This window comes from Typopeltis vanoorti, chromosome 10, assembly GCF_054136105.1.
Source record: "Typopeltis vanoorti isolate ZY-2024b chromosome 10, IOZ_Tvanoo_1.0, whole genome shotgun sequence".
Taxonomy (NCBI): Eukaryota; Metazoa; Arthropoda; class Arachnida; order Uropygi; family Thelyphonidae; genus Typopeltis; species Typopeltis vanoorti.
Window position 1 is genome coordinate 16,793,986 of NC_143558.1, and position 17,393 is coordinate 16,811,378.

Below are 17,393 nucleotides of genomic sequence, written 5' to 3' on the forward strand. Positions count from 1 at the left end.
GTGGAAAACATTTGGCTGAGCATGTAATCAAATTATGAAATGCCTTGCATTTATGCTAGACCATTATTCCACTTGATGAAATATTTCCAGGTTGATTATTCTTGTTTGTGGGGGGAGAGAGAGAAATGTTTTAACTATGTATAGCTTTAGTTGTCATTTAGAAAATAATTTAAAAAATGTTCAAGTTCTTTTAAATTCTTAAAAAAAAAAAATAAGTTTTTCATTTAATTTTTTTTCCTTGTTTATGGCATATGAATGCTACTAATTGCCTTAATATCTGTATTCTTGCAATATTTAATGTCTAATTCGAGTTATATTGGATAATTTGTAACTATACAATTAATGTTAATTTTTGTATTTAAGAAATGAATACAGGGTTCCTGCTTTGCAAGTTCCTGAGTGAGTTTCTTTTAAGCATCAACAAAAAACAACACACACACACACAGAGCTTTTTTTCAGCCGGAACGGTCTGGAAAAGTTTACCAGAACTTGTTCCGGCCGAAAAAAAAAGCCCTATATGTGTATATATATATATATATATATATATATATATATATTATTTCAATAAATAAATGCTAAACATTCATAAATACAGCATTTCAAAGCTCGCATAACATAAAGCAGTTACCATACTGATGCAGTAGTTGGTCTGTTGCTCTTCATTTTTGCTCTCTTGTCTTATTTTCACATTTATTCCTTTTATTAATACTTTACAATAAGCCAAAACAAATCAATACTACAGAGAGGATCTTAATAAAAAGAAACAGTGAAGAAGAATACCATCAATAATTGTGCATTTAATAATGAATATTGAGCATTCTTTAACATTTTTTTATCACATAAATAATTTATTCTTATAATTTGCTTGATTTTAAAAGCAATATTTTCATTTCTTTGGATAACATAAATTACTGTTGGGAATCTAACCCCTATTTCTAATATTCTATGGGAAATAAATTTCTGCTTTAAGAGTTTTCACTTTGAGATTGTGCTCAGAAAAAATTAACCCTAAGTTGGGAACTACCTCTAAAAGGTTTACAGATATTTAAAAAAAAAAAAAATTCTGAAATGAGTTTTTGTTGAAACATTTAGGTAATAGGTTCTATTATCATCTAAATAATAAAACCTATTACCTAGATCTGCCAAGAGAAACTCATTTCAGTATTGTATTTATTTGTAAAACCTTGTATTGTATAATTACAAAAGATCCAATATAACTAGAAATGAGACATTAATTAAATATTACAATAATATAATCATTAAAGCTACAGCTTTTAATGGTTAATACAGCTAACAAAGCACTGACTGCTTATAAAGTATTTATTTCAGTATCTTATATAATCCTTTATATGTATAAAATTAACATAGTTAATGATCCCAAAGCAGCTTTACATTCTAATGTCCATGTAACATAGATTAGCCATTGATTTTTGGAAATGCGGAGAACCGACCAGGGCTTCTGACCTAATGTCCAATTCTCACCTTCTCGTGGTGCACCCTGTTGGGTATCTAACTGGATACTGAATGAACGAGGATGGGCTGGCAATTTGGGATTTAGCTGACCAAATTGTAATTCTTATTGGCTTAAACCAAATTATAAAATGATGGTACAACATGACAAAATTTCATGCCAGCTGGGGCGTCGCCAGGTTAAACAAGGCCCCCATTGTTTTCACTAGGGAACCAGGGTGAACAGCAAAAAGTCAACTACTGAAACAAATCTGAAAGCACACCCCAACTCAATATCACCAGAGTTAAAGATCGGTACTATCAACATAAGAAGCCTGAATGGCAAAGAAATGGAGCCAGCTGAGGAATTAGATGAGTACCAGATCGACATAATAGGGGTGACTGAAACAAAAAAAGACAAAAACTGGTGAGATCTTTCTGAGCAATAAATACAAAATGTTATATTCAGGCAATGACAATCAAGGAAAAGAAGTAGTAGCCATAGTATTCAACACAAAATACGAGGCATCTTCTTGTATGGCAGGCAGTCTCGAGTAGAGTGATGTGGGCGAATATCAGAATGCGGAACTGAACAATGAGACTCGTTTGTGCCTATAGTCCCACAGAAGGTTCTACTAAGGTAGAAGTGGAGGAATTTTTTGAGGCTTTAGATAAAACAACTGACACAATTAAAAAGGAAAAGTTGGTCCTTGTTGGAGATCTAAATAGCAGAGTAGGAAATGATTGTGAGACATACAAAAATATTTTGAGAAAATTTGGAGAAAAGAGCAAAGCCAATAATAATGGCAAATATGTTGGATTTCTGCTCCGGACATGGACTGGTTATTACTAACACCATGTTCCAACATAAAAATGTGCACAAATTCACATGGAGAGAAGAGGCAAGGAATAAGAAAAGTCTCATTGACTATGTTATTGTTGATAGTGATGTTTTCTCCCTGGTGCAGGACACCAGAGTGTACAGAGGATTTGAAATTGGAAGTGATCACTATTTAGTCTTGAGCAGGATAAAATCGAATTTCATATTGAAAAGAATAACATGTAAGAAAGTTTTAAAGCGAATAAAAGTTCAGCAGTTCTCAGATGTGAACTGTAGACTAAAATACACAAAGATTATTGAAGAAAAAATGAAAGAGTTTGAGAACAGGAATCAAACCTTAGAGATTCAGTGGCAAACTCTGAAGAAAACATTGATTGATTCTGCCAGAGAGGCATGTGGTGAGGTTGTCTGCAAGTATAGAAAAATCAGAACTCCATAGTGGACACAGAAAGTTAAAGAGGCAGTGAAGGAAAAGAAGAAAGCATATCAAAAGTTCTTGGCAAATAAGTCAGCTTGTGCTCTTAGAGAATACAGAGACAAATGTAAGAAAGCTAAACACTGTGTAAAACTAGCTAAACAAAAGTCATGGGAGGAGTTTGGCAAGAACATAGAAAATAAATATCAAGAAGGTGGCAAAATATTTTGGAGGTTATTAAAGAAGCTTAGAAATGGAGGAAAGAGTACTGTAAAAGGAGTTAGAGATGATAAATGTGAACATGAAAATGGGAGAAAAAGATATCCTTGAAGTATATGGAGTAATTACTTTGAAAAACTGCTAAATGAAACAAGCAGTGATAGCACAGTGGTAAAAAACACTGACCAGACATGCAGTCAGGAATACATATCCATACTTGAAGTAGAAAAAGCCATTAAAAGGTTAAAATGTGGAAAGGCAGCAGGAGGAGTAGATGATATTTGACCAGAAATGCTGAAGTATGGTGGTATAAAAGTCTTTCAGTGGCTGCACTGCATAGTTCAGAATGCCTGGACAGAGGGATGAATTCCCGATGATTGGAGTAGAGCTCTCCTAGTACCCATATATAAAAAGGGAAATAAAACTGAATGTGAGAATTACACAGGTATTTCCCTACTGAGTGTTTCTGGCAAGATCTATGCAAGTATACTTCAGAAATGATTGAGAAGAATTGTGGAAAAAAAGCTGGGTGAAGAACAAGCCGGATTCCGGCCAAATAGAGGCTGTCAGGATCAGATCTTCACTTTATGACAGATGTGGAGAAGTCATAGGAATATAACAAAGATCTCTATTTGAGTTTTGTAGATCTTGAAAAGGCATATGATAAGGTGCCAAGAGAGAAGCTATTCAATATGCTACAGTTATATGGTGTCAATGTAGCATTATATCAAGCAATACTTAGTCTTTATTTGAGTTGTAAGTCAACAGTTAGAATTGAAGGAAGTACAGGAAGATGGTTTAATGTTAAATCTGGTGTGAGACAAGGATGTACATTATCTATATGGATCACATTATGAAGGAAAGTGGTATTAAACATGATATCAAAATTGGAGATGTTAATGTCAGCTCCTTGCTTTATGCGGAAGATGTTATGCTTATCAATAAATCCACTACAAGTCTGCAAGATTCCTTGACTAAATTGAATAACTGTTGTAATAGATATGGTATGAAGGTCAGCAATAAAAAGACAAAGACAATGAAAATAGGCAAAATCGTTGAAAATGTCAACTGCATTGTGAACGGAGAACCTGTGGAACAAGTAAAACATTTCAGCTTCTTAGGCACGATTTTTAGTGAAGATGGTAAATTTTAATGAAGATGGTAAATAATAAGAGAGAAATTAGTCAGAACACTAAATTAGCTGTATACCAGACAGTGTTCAAACCAATTTTAATTTATGGATCCGAGAGCTAGGTCAGAAGTAAAACACTTGACCAAAGACTAGAGACCGCAGATATGAGAGTCCTGAGAAAGATTAGAGGCGTGAACAGATGGTATCAGTGGCAATATCATATTAAAAATGAGGATATTAGGAAAGAACTTGACATTGTCAGCATCCAGGAATGCATTAGCAGGGCTAATCTCAGGTGGTATGGTCATTTAAACAGAATGGGCAAGGAAAGATTGGCAAAATAAGTGTTCTCTGCCAGGTTGGCAGGAAAACGACCCAGAGGAAGACCAAGATATAGGTGGTTTGATAGGGTACAAAGTGCCTTAGACAACAGAAATATAAGATCTGATAATGTTGAAGTCTTGACAAGTAACAGACTTATCTGGAAGAAAATTGTAGATAGGAAGTTAGTAATGATGTAAATTTTTCATGTAGTACTATCATATCCTGTACACTCCTTGAGGGTACATGGCAGGAATTTGATAATGATAATGATAAAATATACTATATATATAGTTGGCTCTTTTCATAGCAAATGCTGTAACAAACTCTTGTAAAATACCACTGAAAGTCTCATAAGTACCATAGCTCCTCCTTATATTTTTGGACTGGTCAATGCCAGTCCAAAAATATTAAATGAAAAATTCCAGCAATAAACAGTTTATAAGTTTTAAATTGTGCCGTTTTGAGTAATGTGATGAAATCTCCTGCCATCCTGCCTGGGACGTGAATCAACCCTTTGTCTAACATATCCATGCTATGTCATATATGCTACTAGTCTGTTAGTGACTTAGTAGCCATCTTAGTTATCAGATTGACATAACCGTTAATTTACCATTATTAAATAATTGTACCAAAGTGCAATTCAGATATGCCAAAAATAAGCCCCATAAAATGCTTCCTTTTAGGTGAAAATTCTTGACTTCATCAAAAGTGTACTGAGGTTGCTAAATTCCATTCACATTTATATAACTTTTATTGTAGTGTATTGTTATAATTGTTGTTAATCTCTTATAGTGCATAATTTATAAATTAAACTTTATCACAGGTATGTATAGGAAAGAACATGGTGTGTGTGTGTGTGTGTGTTTGTGTACAGGGTTCGGTACTATACACAATTTTAGGTATCTGCGGGGGGGGGTCTTGGAATATCCCCTGCAGATAAGCAGGGGACTACTGTACAATGCTTTTTTTAAAAGAGATTCACTGTAACAATTTGGTCCTGGAGCTTTTGTAGCTTAGTTGGTTTCGACGATGTGCTTTGGTTGGAAAGACCTGGGTTCAAATTCCATCTAGGATGCATGGAACCTTTATCAGGACTTTTCAACCGAAAGTGAAGCTAGCTAGTTTCATATGGAGGTGGCAGTGTTTGCCTGCAAAGCAGGCAAACCGGCCATTAGAACACAATTAATATACATAGTATACTGGCCTTAACCTGAGTGGGTGTAAATCTAAATAAACCACACCTGCAGGTCTCATGAGTTTGTTATAGCAAGAGTTGACTATAGGATTGAAGATTAGCTAAAAATATAAAACTTTTCATATCTGTATGAGAACTGGCAGGACCATTACTATTGCATTCTTAGAAATACACAAGTGTAGTTTGAGCATACCAATGTATGTTCTTGTTTCAAATTAGTGTATTATAGTTTGAAATTAATTTTCTGTTGTGTTATAATTTAGAAACAGATTTTTAAATTTATTAAATTATCTTCACAGGAAGAACTGAAGGATCTGGTAAAGAGAGAACATGCCAGGATAGATTTAGATTCTAACTCAGATTCTAGTACCACAGTACTGCCATCTACTTCAGGGTAGCAAACCGAAGAAAGGAATATATTGAAACTTTTTCATGGTGTATACAAACTTTGTTGATTGAAATTATTTAAGATGGTTGTAAAAAAAATTGATTAAAAGTTGTTTTAGAAAAATTTGACTTATTTTTGGATGCAAATAAAAGTATTATTGATATTTCACACTACAGGAACATTTCATTCCAGTTTTATAAAAGAGCAGATGTAAGTAAAAATTCATTCATTCCTGAATAAAAATGAATCCTATGTACTATAAGAAGTGGACTGCATCTGTTGATCTTCAACAAAATATGGAAAGAAGTCAACAGACACCATAGTATGAGAAACAAAGAGTCATGGTGCCCACCTTAATAAGATCTTAGACCTCCTTTTGCTGTGATGCAGCAATCCTACAGGGCATCCTTTCCACAAGTGTACGATAGTGATCGATGGGAATTTTGGACCATTCTCCAATGCTGTAGTTCATCCCACAGACGTTTGCTGGGATTGAGGTCAGTGCACTGTGGAGACCAGTCAAATGTGGTGATGTTCATGTCTACAAATCATGCAATTACAGAAGCAGCCTTATGACACAGTGCATTGTTTGGCTGAAAGAGACAATGGTCAGTTCTGTAGACCAGCGCTTCCCAAACTGTGGGCCGTTAGTTTTGTTGAGGGGGGCCATGAAATAATGAAAACAAATTTAAAATGTTTTAAGACTAAGTGTGTCATGTCAATTGTGCATGTAAGATAAAAATGTAATATTTGCATTTGATTTTTACAATATTCACTGTGTATGTTTTGTATTGAATATAAATACAATAAATATTATAATAATATAAGTCTGTATTATGATTTTTTTTTTTTCGATGGGGGACATGAAATATTTTAATTTTTGCAAGGGGGCCTTTACATCCATAAGTTTGGGAAGCACTGCTGTAGACCACAAAGTAGGAAGCATTGCATTGTCCAGAATGTTCAGATACTTCTGAGTTCAATGCTTGTGGCACTACACAGATCTGAAACCAAACCAGGAAAAACAGGACTGTACCATCGCACTGCCACCTCCGAATTTCATGGTTGGAGTTATGCACTCTGGTAAGAGACATTCACTGGGCACCCACCACACCCATCTATCTGTTGGGTAACATGATTCATTGCTCCATAACACTTTTACAAGCTTCCTTGTCCCACTGTACTTGCTCTTTGCTAAACTGCAGACAGTGCTGCATGTTAGTTCAGGTAATGTGGGACTTGCATATTGTAGTCTCACCATGGAAATCCATGTTGTGAGCCTAGAACTCTTCATTCAACATATCAGCTGATTAATATCCTTCATAGCACCCTATGGCCATGTTCAGTGAGTCATACTATGGGTAGCACTTACAGATGAGTCCATGTGATTCCATCTCAGTATGGTGTCACTGATTATTGACCTAGGATAGCTCAATTTGTCAACAGTTTGCTGAATAGATAAGTCTGCAACATGGCATCCTATCACTATGCCTCTTTCAAACTCAGTTTCCCTCTCCCAGCCATTTCACCCAGTCACACTGACTTGGGAGCATCATATTCCTCCAATTTTTATCGGCAACAAATACGTGACTCGGTATGTGGCACAATGCATCTTGTCCATGGGGATGTCTATTCTTTTTCCAAGCAGTGTATATACACACATATATACTTTTGATGACCTTGATAAGGCAGAAATGACAGGTAATCATTTCTATGTTAAACTGATCACCGTGTAACTGCATGATTTTTATGTTTGACTCCTACCTACTGAAGGTTGTAATATAATAGTACATCTTAATGCCATGGGTGGTATAAGAATCCAAAACCACTGCTCTTGAGACTAATGAACTTTTCAAGTCACTTCAGGCCTCCACTAAGAAGGATAGAGATTTTACAGTAGGTGATGAAATCTGTGCTACACTGAGTGCCATGTGCAAATACAGCATTCCTGTATATCAGGTATGGGAGTATTGCACAACTACATGCATGCAGGTGCTTTTTGTTTCATAAAATGTTTGTAAGACTAGATGCTTATTATTATTATATAACTTTTTCAAGAAAATTGTTTTAAAAAAATTTATTCAAAATTTTCTTCGAGGGCTATGTGTCATAGTTTCCTAGAAAATGATAAACAATACTAATAGTGTGAGGAGTGAAAAAAAAAAACGTTCCTGTCAGTAAAGCACTTTTATTTCTCTAGTTATTCATTTACAATATTCTTTGTGAAATAAAGATTAACAAACAGCACTAAAAGAAAAATAGTTGCCAATATAAAAGCTTTATGCACAGCATACAAAGAGGGAAAACCGAAATTACCACGTATGTAGATATTAGGTTAGCGAAATTTACAGGACATTCTGCGCTGTCTTAATTTAATCACTACCAATCAATATGCTGAAGTCACAGTAATAAGATGTCTTTGCACCAGGGAAACAATTCAGTTACAGCAACCAAGATGTTTTTGCAAAGGCTTTTTGTTGCAAAGAAATAAATTATACTTAACAAGAAATTCTATTGGTAAAAAGTTTTTTTTTTCACTTGTTTGCCAAGAAATTATATCCTTGTTTTAATCTTTATTCCAAAGCAAGCAAAGTTTGCACATGAAGTACTTCCACAGAACTGCTAAATTTATTTTTGCATGTAGGAAATTATATTCTTATTTAAATTCTTCACCCAAGTGTAAAAAGTTTACACAAGTATGATCTTCACAAATGGTTACCTGTATAATTCCTAAATACATGGAAAAAATGTTAACCTTATAAAAGCACAAAGTGATTTTTAATAACCCAATCATGAAACTACTTGTGCAAACTTTGTTTTCTTACACTTTGATAAAGGATCATAATTATGAAGGATTACAAGAATATAATTTCTTTAAACCTGTTAAAATTATGTTCTTGTTTTATCCTTTATCCAAATGTAAGCAAACAAAGTTTGTATGTGAAGTACATTCATGACTAGACCAGTGACTTCACATATACAAATAGCCTAGTCGTGAATTTACTTCGTGCATAAACTTTGCTTACATTGGAATAAAGATTAAAACAAGAATATAATTTCAAATTATGTTCTTATGATCCTTTATCGAAGTGTAAGAAAACAAAGCTTGCACAAGTAGTTTCATGATCGAGTTATTAAAAATGCAATCACTTTGTGCTTTTATAAGGTTAACATTTTTTTCACGTATTTAGGAATTATACAGGTAGCCATTTGTGAAGATCATACTTGTGTAAACTTTGCTATTTACACTTGGGTGAAGGATTTAAATAAGAATATAATTTCCTAGATGAAAAAATAAATTTAGCAGTTCTGTGGAAAGCTGCTAGTATAATATATATATTTATTCAAGGTAATTATTTGTATACTGTATGTACATACAGATTGCGTAACTGTTATTAAGGAGGGAATGCTAATGAAGATTTTAAATTGAAGCCTCTGCTTGTTTGCCGAACTCAGAACCCAAGGGCTTTAAAAGGATATAACAAGAACTCTTTACCTGTAATTTGGCGGGCAAATCAGAAGGACCCAGAGTCTATCCAAAGATTGGTTTGTCTTATTTTTGCCTGGCAGTTGAAGCTTATTGCAAGAGAAATAACTTAGCTTTCAAAGCTCTTTTGCATTTTAGATAATGCACCTCGTCATCCAAATTCTCTTAATGATCTGTGTAAGATTGTGAAAGTTTTATTTTTCCCACCAAATATGACATCATTGCTACAACCTATGGATATGGGCGTCATTGCAACTTTCAAAGTCTATTTTCTTAAAAAGACATTCTCAAAGGCAGTAGAAACAACGGGAAAGGATGCAATTACTCCAAGAATTTTGGAAAAAATTTAACATTAAACACGCAATTGAAAACATTCATGAGAGCAAGTGTCTCCTAGCTGTATGAAAGCTGTTTGGGAAAATCTTTTTCCAGAATACGCCAATGACTTAGGTTGTTTTCAAAATCCTGTGAACAACGTGATTGTAGAAATCATTGCAATTGGTGAAGATCTTAGTTTTGATGGTGTTGATGTAGAAGATGTTAAAGATTTGGATTCAAAAGATTTCAGTGACAACGATCTTCTTGGAATTGAACAACAACGTGCATATGAAGACATCGAACAAATGGAATGCGAAGATCGTTGTCAAATGTTAATGTTCAGATGTTAATCGAAGAATGCTTGTTTGCCGAGGTCAGGAGAGTCATTTTGCTTGTTATCATAGAATTTATGCTGATAAGAAAAAAAACTAAAACTGTTCAAACGACTCTTGATAACTTTTTTTGATAAAAAATTGCAGTAACTAATGTAGGTACAAGTATTTATTAAACATTTAATTTATTTCTTTCCTAAAAGAGTACCATATAAAACGAACTATTAATACAGTAATCGATCATGGATGAATTGTACTTTTTACCGTTGATTATTAGATTTGATATACACGGTAACATCGAGGGATTAATTAACCGTGTTAATCGAGGGATACCTGTAAGGAAGATGCTGATAACATGTATGATGAAATAGTAGTATATAAAGGTAGCGGGAGGCAAGAAAAATAGTTATTTTTGTTAGATCAGAGAGAACATCTACACGTGGGACCATTTGAACTGGGAATTCAGAATCAGACAAAAATTAGTTGACTTCTGTAACAAAGTCTCACATAACTAACACTTATCAGAATAAGTCTAACACTTATTCTGATAAGTGTTAGTTATGGTGAGATAACAGCAAGATATACCTGGGAAAGGCCTGATGGAAGATACGAGAATCAGACTATATTGTGATCAGTAAGTGTTACTTCAATGGAGTACGGAACTCAAAGGTCATGCCAAATGCTGATAGTGGATCTGATCATAGACTAGTCCTGATGATGATAAATATTTGTCTAAAATCATTAAATATTAAAAGGAAACAAACCCATAAATGGGATTTACAGATGCTACCAAATGCAACAGGAAAATCAAAATTTAATGAAAATGTTTCAAAACTACTGGCTGCACAGTTACAAAATGAAAATGAACTTTCTGAATGGAACAAACCATGGATAATGCAAGAAGTAGTTGACCTTCTTGATGAAAGAAGAGCAAATGAAGAAAGATCAAGATATAAATTATGCAGGAGATTGAAAGAAGGATAAATAACCAATGCACCGAGATAGAAGTGTTACAAAAAAGAACAAAACCAGACAAGCATTCCTGAAAGTGAAAGAACTTAATGGAAAAGCAAAACGAATACAATCTAACAACAACAACAAGGACAAAGATGGAAACATAATCATTGATAATGAAGTGAAAAGATAAATGAGATGGGTGGAATATTTATCGAATCTATGATGATAATGAGAACATGATTGATTTCCAACACCTTATGTTATGTGCAGCAACAGATACCACTCTGCCTACAAGAAATGAGATACAACACATAATCAAGAATTTTCCTAATAATAAATCTCCTGGTGTGATAACATCCCTGCAGAAAGCTTTGACTGGTTACAATAACACTTACTTAGTGGACACCATTTGTCACATCTATAAAACAATAGAATTACTGCAATCTTTTACGTCACTCTGCGTATTCCAAAGAAAAATGCCCAAAATTGCGACGATTATAGAACTATGAGCCTAATCTCTCGTGCATCTAAAATCATTTTAACCACTGTTAACAAAGAAATTGAAAGAGCCTTAACTGGTGAACAACAGAAAATCTTCAGAAGAGGAATGGAAACCATTAATGTTATCCTGGAACTAAAAATATTACTGGAAAGATCACATGAAAAGAACATATACATATGCTTCATAGACTTTCAGAAAGCCTTCAATATAGCAAACAATAAACTGTTTAATATTCTAGAAAAATTAGATTGTGTGTATAAATTTATAAAAATGACTTACTCTGAACAGAAAATGCAACTGTTTAACTCTGAGACTTCTGAAGTGAAAATAAAAAGAGGAGTTAGATAGGGCTGCATCCTTTCACCAAATCTGTTTAATATTTACAGTGAGACAGTGATGAAAAAGATTGAAAAACAAAATATAGGAATCAGTATCAATGGTATAAAATCCAACACTTAAATATGCTGATGATATCATTCTGATTGCAGAAAACAAATTAATCAAATTACTGCAGCTACTAATTGAAGATAAAGATTTTGGCCTACATTTAAATGCAAAAAAGACCAAATTTTTGAGAATCGCAAAAGAAAATCGATCTGAGCCAGAAATATTCACAAAACAATATAAAAACTGAGCATACAACAGAATACAAATATTTAGGCACCTACTTTACTGCAGATGGAAAATAAGATAAAGAAATAAAAATACGATATGCCATAGCTAAAGATGCCTTCCAGAAAAATAAAGATCTGCTCAGCAGTTCTGTGGGTATCGAGACAAAAAAAAAGAATGATAAGAACATTAGTTTGGCCAGTTTTCACATATGGAAGTGAGACCTGGGTATTCAAGAAGAGAGTAAGGCAACAGATAATGGCTTTTGAAATGTGGTGCTACAGAAGAGCCCTGAAAATCTCATGGACAGAGCATTGACAAATGCAAAGTTACTACAGATGATGAGACTGGCAGGACATATTGCAGGGATCAGCAAAACTGAGGACAACTAAGTTTAGAAAGAAAGATTATGGGAAGAGGATCAAGAAGTAAAAAAGGACATGGTTCGATGATATAAGACCATGGACAGGATCAAGTGACAATGCTGAAACAAAAAGAAGAGTTGCCAACAGAGAATTCTTGAAGAACATGGTACTGCACCCTTGCATTGAGGAATCTACATGATGTACCAGTTGTGAAGTTCTGATAACATCTGCGTAATTAATTGTTTCTAGTCTTTTTTGCACATAACTTTTGCTAGTACCCCTGATGATGTAATTCTGACTACTTACAAAAATTATTGGGTTATATTTATTTTTATCAAACTTATCTTTAAGCATATAATTTCCTGTGAAGCATAATTTATTTGTAATCAAGTAGAAATAAAAAACAAACTGATTCTGAGTATTATAATAATATGGTGATACACCCTTTTACTATTTGAATCAATGTAGAAGTTATTATACATTCTCATCTTTCTGGATCTTGGAGGTGTCATGTAATAATAATATATATATATATAAATCCAAAAGGGGTGCCTTATGATATATACTGAGGTTACTGATGTGAAGTCTCTCTATATATACAAGTAATGTAGCCTAGTTGAGAAGATACTTCTGCATCTTTTCAGAATATAATTTACTTTGTAACCAAGTGAAAAAATTTGCTATAAATACAAATGTAGCTAACCTGAGTTATATTGATTACAGGGCTGCCACATAAAGTGTTTAGCTTGTGCTCAGCATAAAAGTGCCATGTTTAAGCGAGATTATTCTTCATCATAGCCATTTTTATTTTGAACATTTTCTACCTTTTAATTATACTGTATTTAGTCAAATATAACTCGCCCTCTCATACCCCTGATTTTGCTTTACGAAAAAAAAAAAAAAAATTAAAACGTTTTGTAGTTGACACATGAAAAAAAGTTAAAAGGTTTATTGTTGTGCAACTGGATTTTGAGAGCTTAGGACATGATTTCATCAAAAATAAGTTTTAAAAACTGCCATCTCTAATGCCCTGGATGGGAGCGAAGATGACACTATTTGGTTAGATGACCTTGACAATGCACATGAGGAAACTGCACTTGAGACCGGAAGTATCAATAATAAATGAGATTCTTGGTAAGGCACCCATTTTCACTATTTTTTTTAAAATGATAATAGGACAAGCAATAATGTTTGTTTTAAGTTAATTAGATGGATTGTCGCTAAAAGATCCAAATGTATTGCGTGATGGAGAGTGGCTGATCACGTATATAATGTTAATTAAAATTTAAATGCATTAAAGCGATTATATTGAATACTGAGGAGTTAATTATAAACGTCAATTTAATTTTTTCCTGAAAAACTTTAGTTTCCGAAAATCCCCACATATATCTCACACTACGATTTTTTCACTTTAATTTTTAAATGATTTGCACATTTATTATTAAGAGAGATCTTCAGGGAGGCCATACTATTTACACCAGCTGTCATAACTGTTCTTGAATTCATTACACTACATGCATACACAACGTCTAAGAGGAGTCCATTCCAATCGTGCACCACTCAGAGAAAAATCTAGCCCTGATTCTCTTCTTGACAGCATTCATTCTCAACTTCCAAGGATGCCCTCTAGTCCTTTCCCCACACTCCATAAAATTAAAAATTCCATCAATTGAAATCCTGTATATTTAATTCAGAAGTTTGTAAGTCTCAATCACATCACCCCTCTTTCTCCTGTTTGCTAGTGTCTGCAGTCTACAAATTCTCAATCTGTCTTCACAATTTTGATATTTTTAATACACTCCACTGTATCAGAAATCACCATCGAAACCAGACCTATAGGCATTAGTCCAAGTGAGGTCTTATCAAGACCTTGTAAAAGAGGCAAAATTTATAACCATTTTCTGAAAGATTGGAAGTGTCTTGTCTGACAGGGGATGTGTATTGTTTTGCTTTGAAAAAAAAAAAAATAGTACATGGACTAAATTTGAGGGTTTATATCATCTGCCGTTTGTTTACCATACTGCAATGGTATTGCTAAGTTCTCAATTCAAATCTACAGAATACAAATTATGACAAATCACTATGTAATAATTGATATTGCTTTATGGTAAATTAATGCATAGACAAATTGGAGATTACCATGTAATGATCTAATTATATTTATTAATGGAATTTTGTTCATCATCATCAAATTCCTGCCATGTACCCTCAAGGGGTGTACAGGATATGATAGTAATACATGAAAAAAAATTACATCATTACTAACTTCCTATCTACAATTTTCCTCCAAATCCGTCTGTTACTTGTCAAGACTTCAACAATATCAGATCTTATATTTCTATCGTCTAAGGCACTTTGTACTGTATCAATCCACCTATATCTTGGTCTTCCTCTGGGTCGTTTTCCTGCCAACCTGGCAGAGAATACTTGTTTTGCTAATCTTTCCTCACCCATTCTATTTAAGTGACCATACCACCTGAGATTAGCTCTGCTAACGCATTCCTGGATGCTGACAATGTCAAGTTCTTTCCTAATATGCTCATTATTAATATGATATTGCCATTGATGCCATCTGTTCACACCTCTAATCTTTCTCAGGACTCTAATATCTGCAGTCTCTAGTCTTTGGTTAAGTGTTTTACTTCTGACCCAGCTCTCAGATCCATAAGTTAAAACTGGTTTGAACACTGTCTTGTATACAGCTAATTTAGCGTTCCGACTAATTTCTCTTTTATTCCATATGAATTTATTCAATTGACTTCCCACCATACCAGCTTTGCTGATTCTGTTGTCTATTTCTATATTGAATTTACCATCTTCACTAAAAATCGTGCCTAAATAGCTGAAATGTTTTACTTGTTCCATAGGTTCTCCATTCACAGTTGACATTTTCAATGATTCTGCTTATTTTTTTTTTCTTTGTCTTTTTATTGCTGATAATAGATATGGTACCTTCATACCATATCTATTACAACAGTTATTCAATTTAGTCAGAGAATCTTGCAGACTTGTAGTGGATTTATTTAGAAGTATAACATCATCTGCATAAAGCAAAGAGGCTGACATTAATATCTCCAATTTTGATATCATGTTTAATACCGCTTTCATTCATAATGTGATCCATATAGATAATGAATAACAGAGGTGATAATGTACATCCTTGTCTGACACCAGATTTAACATTAAACCATCTCCCTGTACTTCCTTCAATTCTAACTGCTGACTTACAACTCAAATAAAGACTAAGTATTGCTTGATATAATTTCCCATTGACACCATATAACTGTAGCGTATTGAATAGCTTCTCTCTTGGCACTTTGTCATATGCCTTTTCCAAATCGACAAAACTTAAATACAGATGTTTATTATATTCCCATGCTTTCTCGACTATTTGTCATAAAGTGAAGATTTGATCCTGACAGCCTCTATTTGGCCTAAATCCAGCTTGTTCTTCACCCAGCTTTTCTTCCACAATTCTTCTCAAGAGTTTCTCAAGTATACTTGCATAGATCTTGCCAGGAACACTCAGTAGGGAAATACCTCTGTAATTCCCACAATCAGTTTTATTTCCCATTTTATATATGGGTACTATGAGAGCTCTACTCCAATCATCTGGAATTCGTCCCTCTGTCCAGGCTTTCTGAATTATGCAATGTAGCCACTGTAAGACTTTTATACCATACTTCAGCATTTCCGGTCAAATATCATCTACTCTTGCTGCCTTTCCACATTTTAAGCCTTTGATGGCTTTTTCTACTTCAAGTACGGATATGTATTCCTGACTGCACGCCTGGTCAGTGTTTTTTACCACTGTGCTATCACTGCTTGTTTCATTTAGCAGTTTTTCAAAGTAATTACTCCATATACTTCAAGGATATCTTTTTCTCCCATTTTCATGTCACCTTTATCATCTCTAACTTCTTTTACAGCACTCTTTCCTCCATTCCTAAGCTTCTTCAACAACCTCCAGAATATTTTGCCACCTTCTTGATATTTATTTTCTACGTTCTTGCCAAAGTCCTCCCATGACTTTTGTTTAGCTAGTTTTACACAGTGTTTAGCATTCTTGCATTTGTCTCTGTATTCTCTTAGAGCAAACTGACTTATTTACCAGGATCTTTCTGTATGTTTTTTTTTCTCCTTCACTGCTGCCTCTAACTTCCTCTGTTCATTATGGAGTTCTGATTTTTCTATCCTTGCAGACAACTTCACCACATGCATCTTTAGCTGAGTCAATCAGGGCTTTCTTCAAGGCTTGCCACCGAATCTCCAAGGTTTGATTCCTGTTTTCAAATGTTTCATTTTTTCTGCAATAATCTTTGTGTATTTTAGTCTACACTTCACATCTGAGAGCTGCTCAACTTTTATTCGCTTTAAAACTTTCTTACATGTTATTCTTTTCAATAAAATTCAATTTTATCCTGCTCAACACTAAATAGTGATCACTTCCAATTTCAAATCCTCTGTACACTCTGGTGTCCTGCACTAGGGAGAAAACATCACTATCAACAATAACATATTCAATGAGACTTTTCTTATTCCTTGCCTCTTCTCTCCATGTGAATTTGTGCACATTTTTATGTTGGAATGGTGTTAGTAATAACCAGTCCATATCCCGAGCAGAAATCCAATAGATATTTGCCATTATTACCTTTGCTCTTTTCTCCAAATTTTCCCAAAATATTTTTGTATGTCTCACAATCATTTCCTACTCTGCTATTTAGATCCCCAACAAGGACCAACTTTTCCTTTTTCATTGTCAGTTGCTTTTTCTAAAGCATCAAAAAATTCTTCCACTTCTACCTTAGTAGAACCTTCTGTGGGACCATAGGCACAAATAAGTCTTACTGTCCAGTT

General features: G+C 34.0%; 1 protein-coding gene across 1 annotated transcript in view; it reads left to right on the forward strand.

Annotated features, from left to right (window-relative positions):
- The window catches only part of Sirt2 (NAD-dependent protein deacylase sirtuin-2), a 164,325-nt gene extending 158,239 nt beyond the window's left edge, over nt 1–6,086 (forward strand). The window contains exon 16 of the mRNA XM_090399304.1: nt 5,875–6,086. Coding sequence (XP_090255430.1) covers nt 5,875–5,973 — 99 coding nt within the window. The 3' untranslated portion in view covers nt 5,974–6,086. The remainder of the gene's footprint in view (nt 1–5,874) is intronic.
- Nucleotides 6,087–17,393: the final 11,307 nt, after the last annotated feature.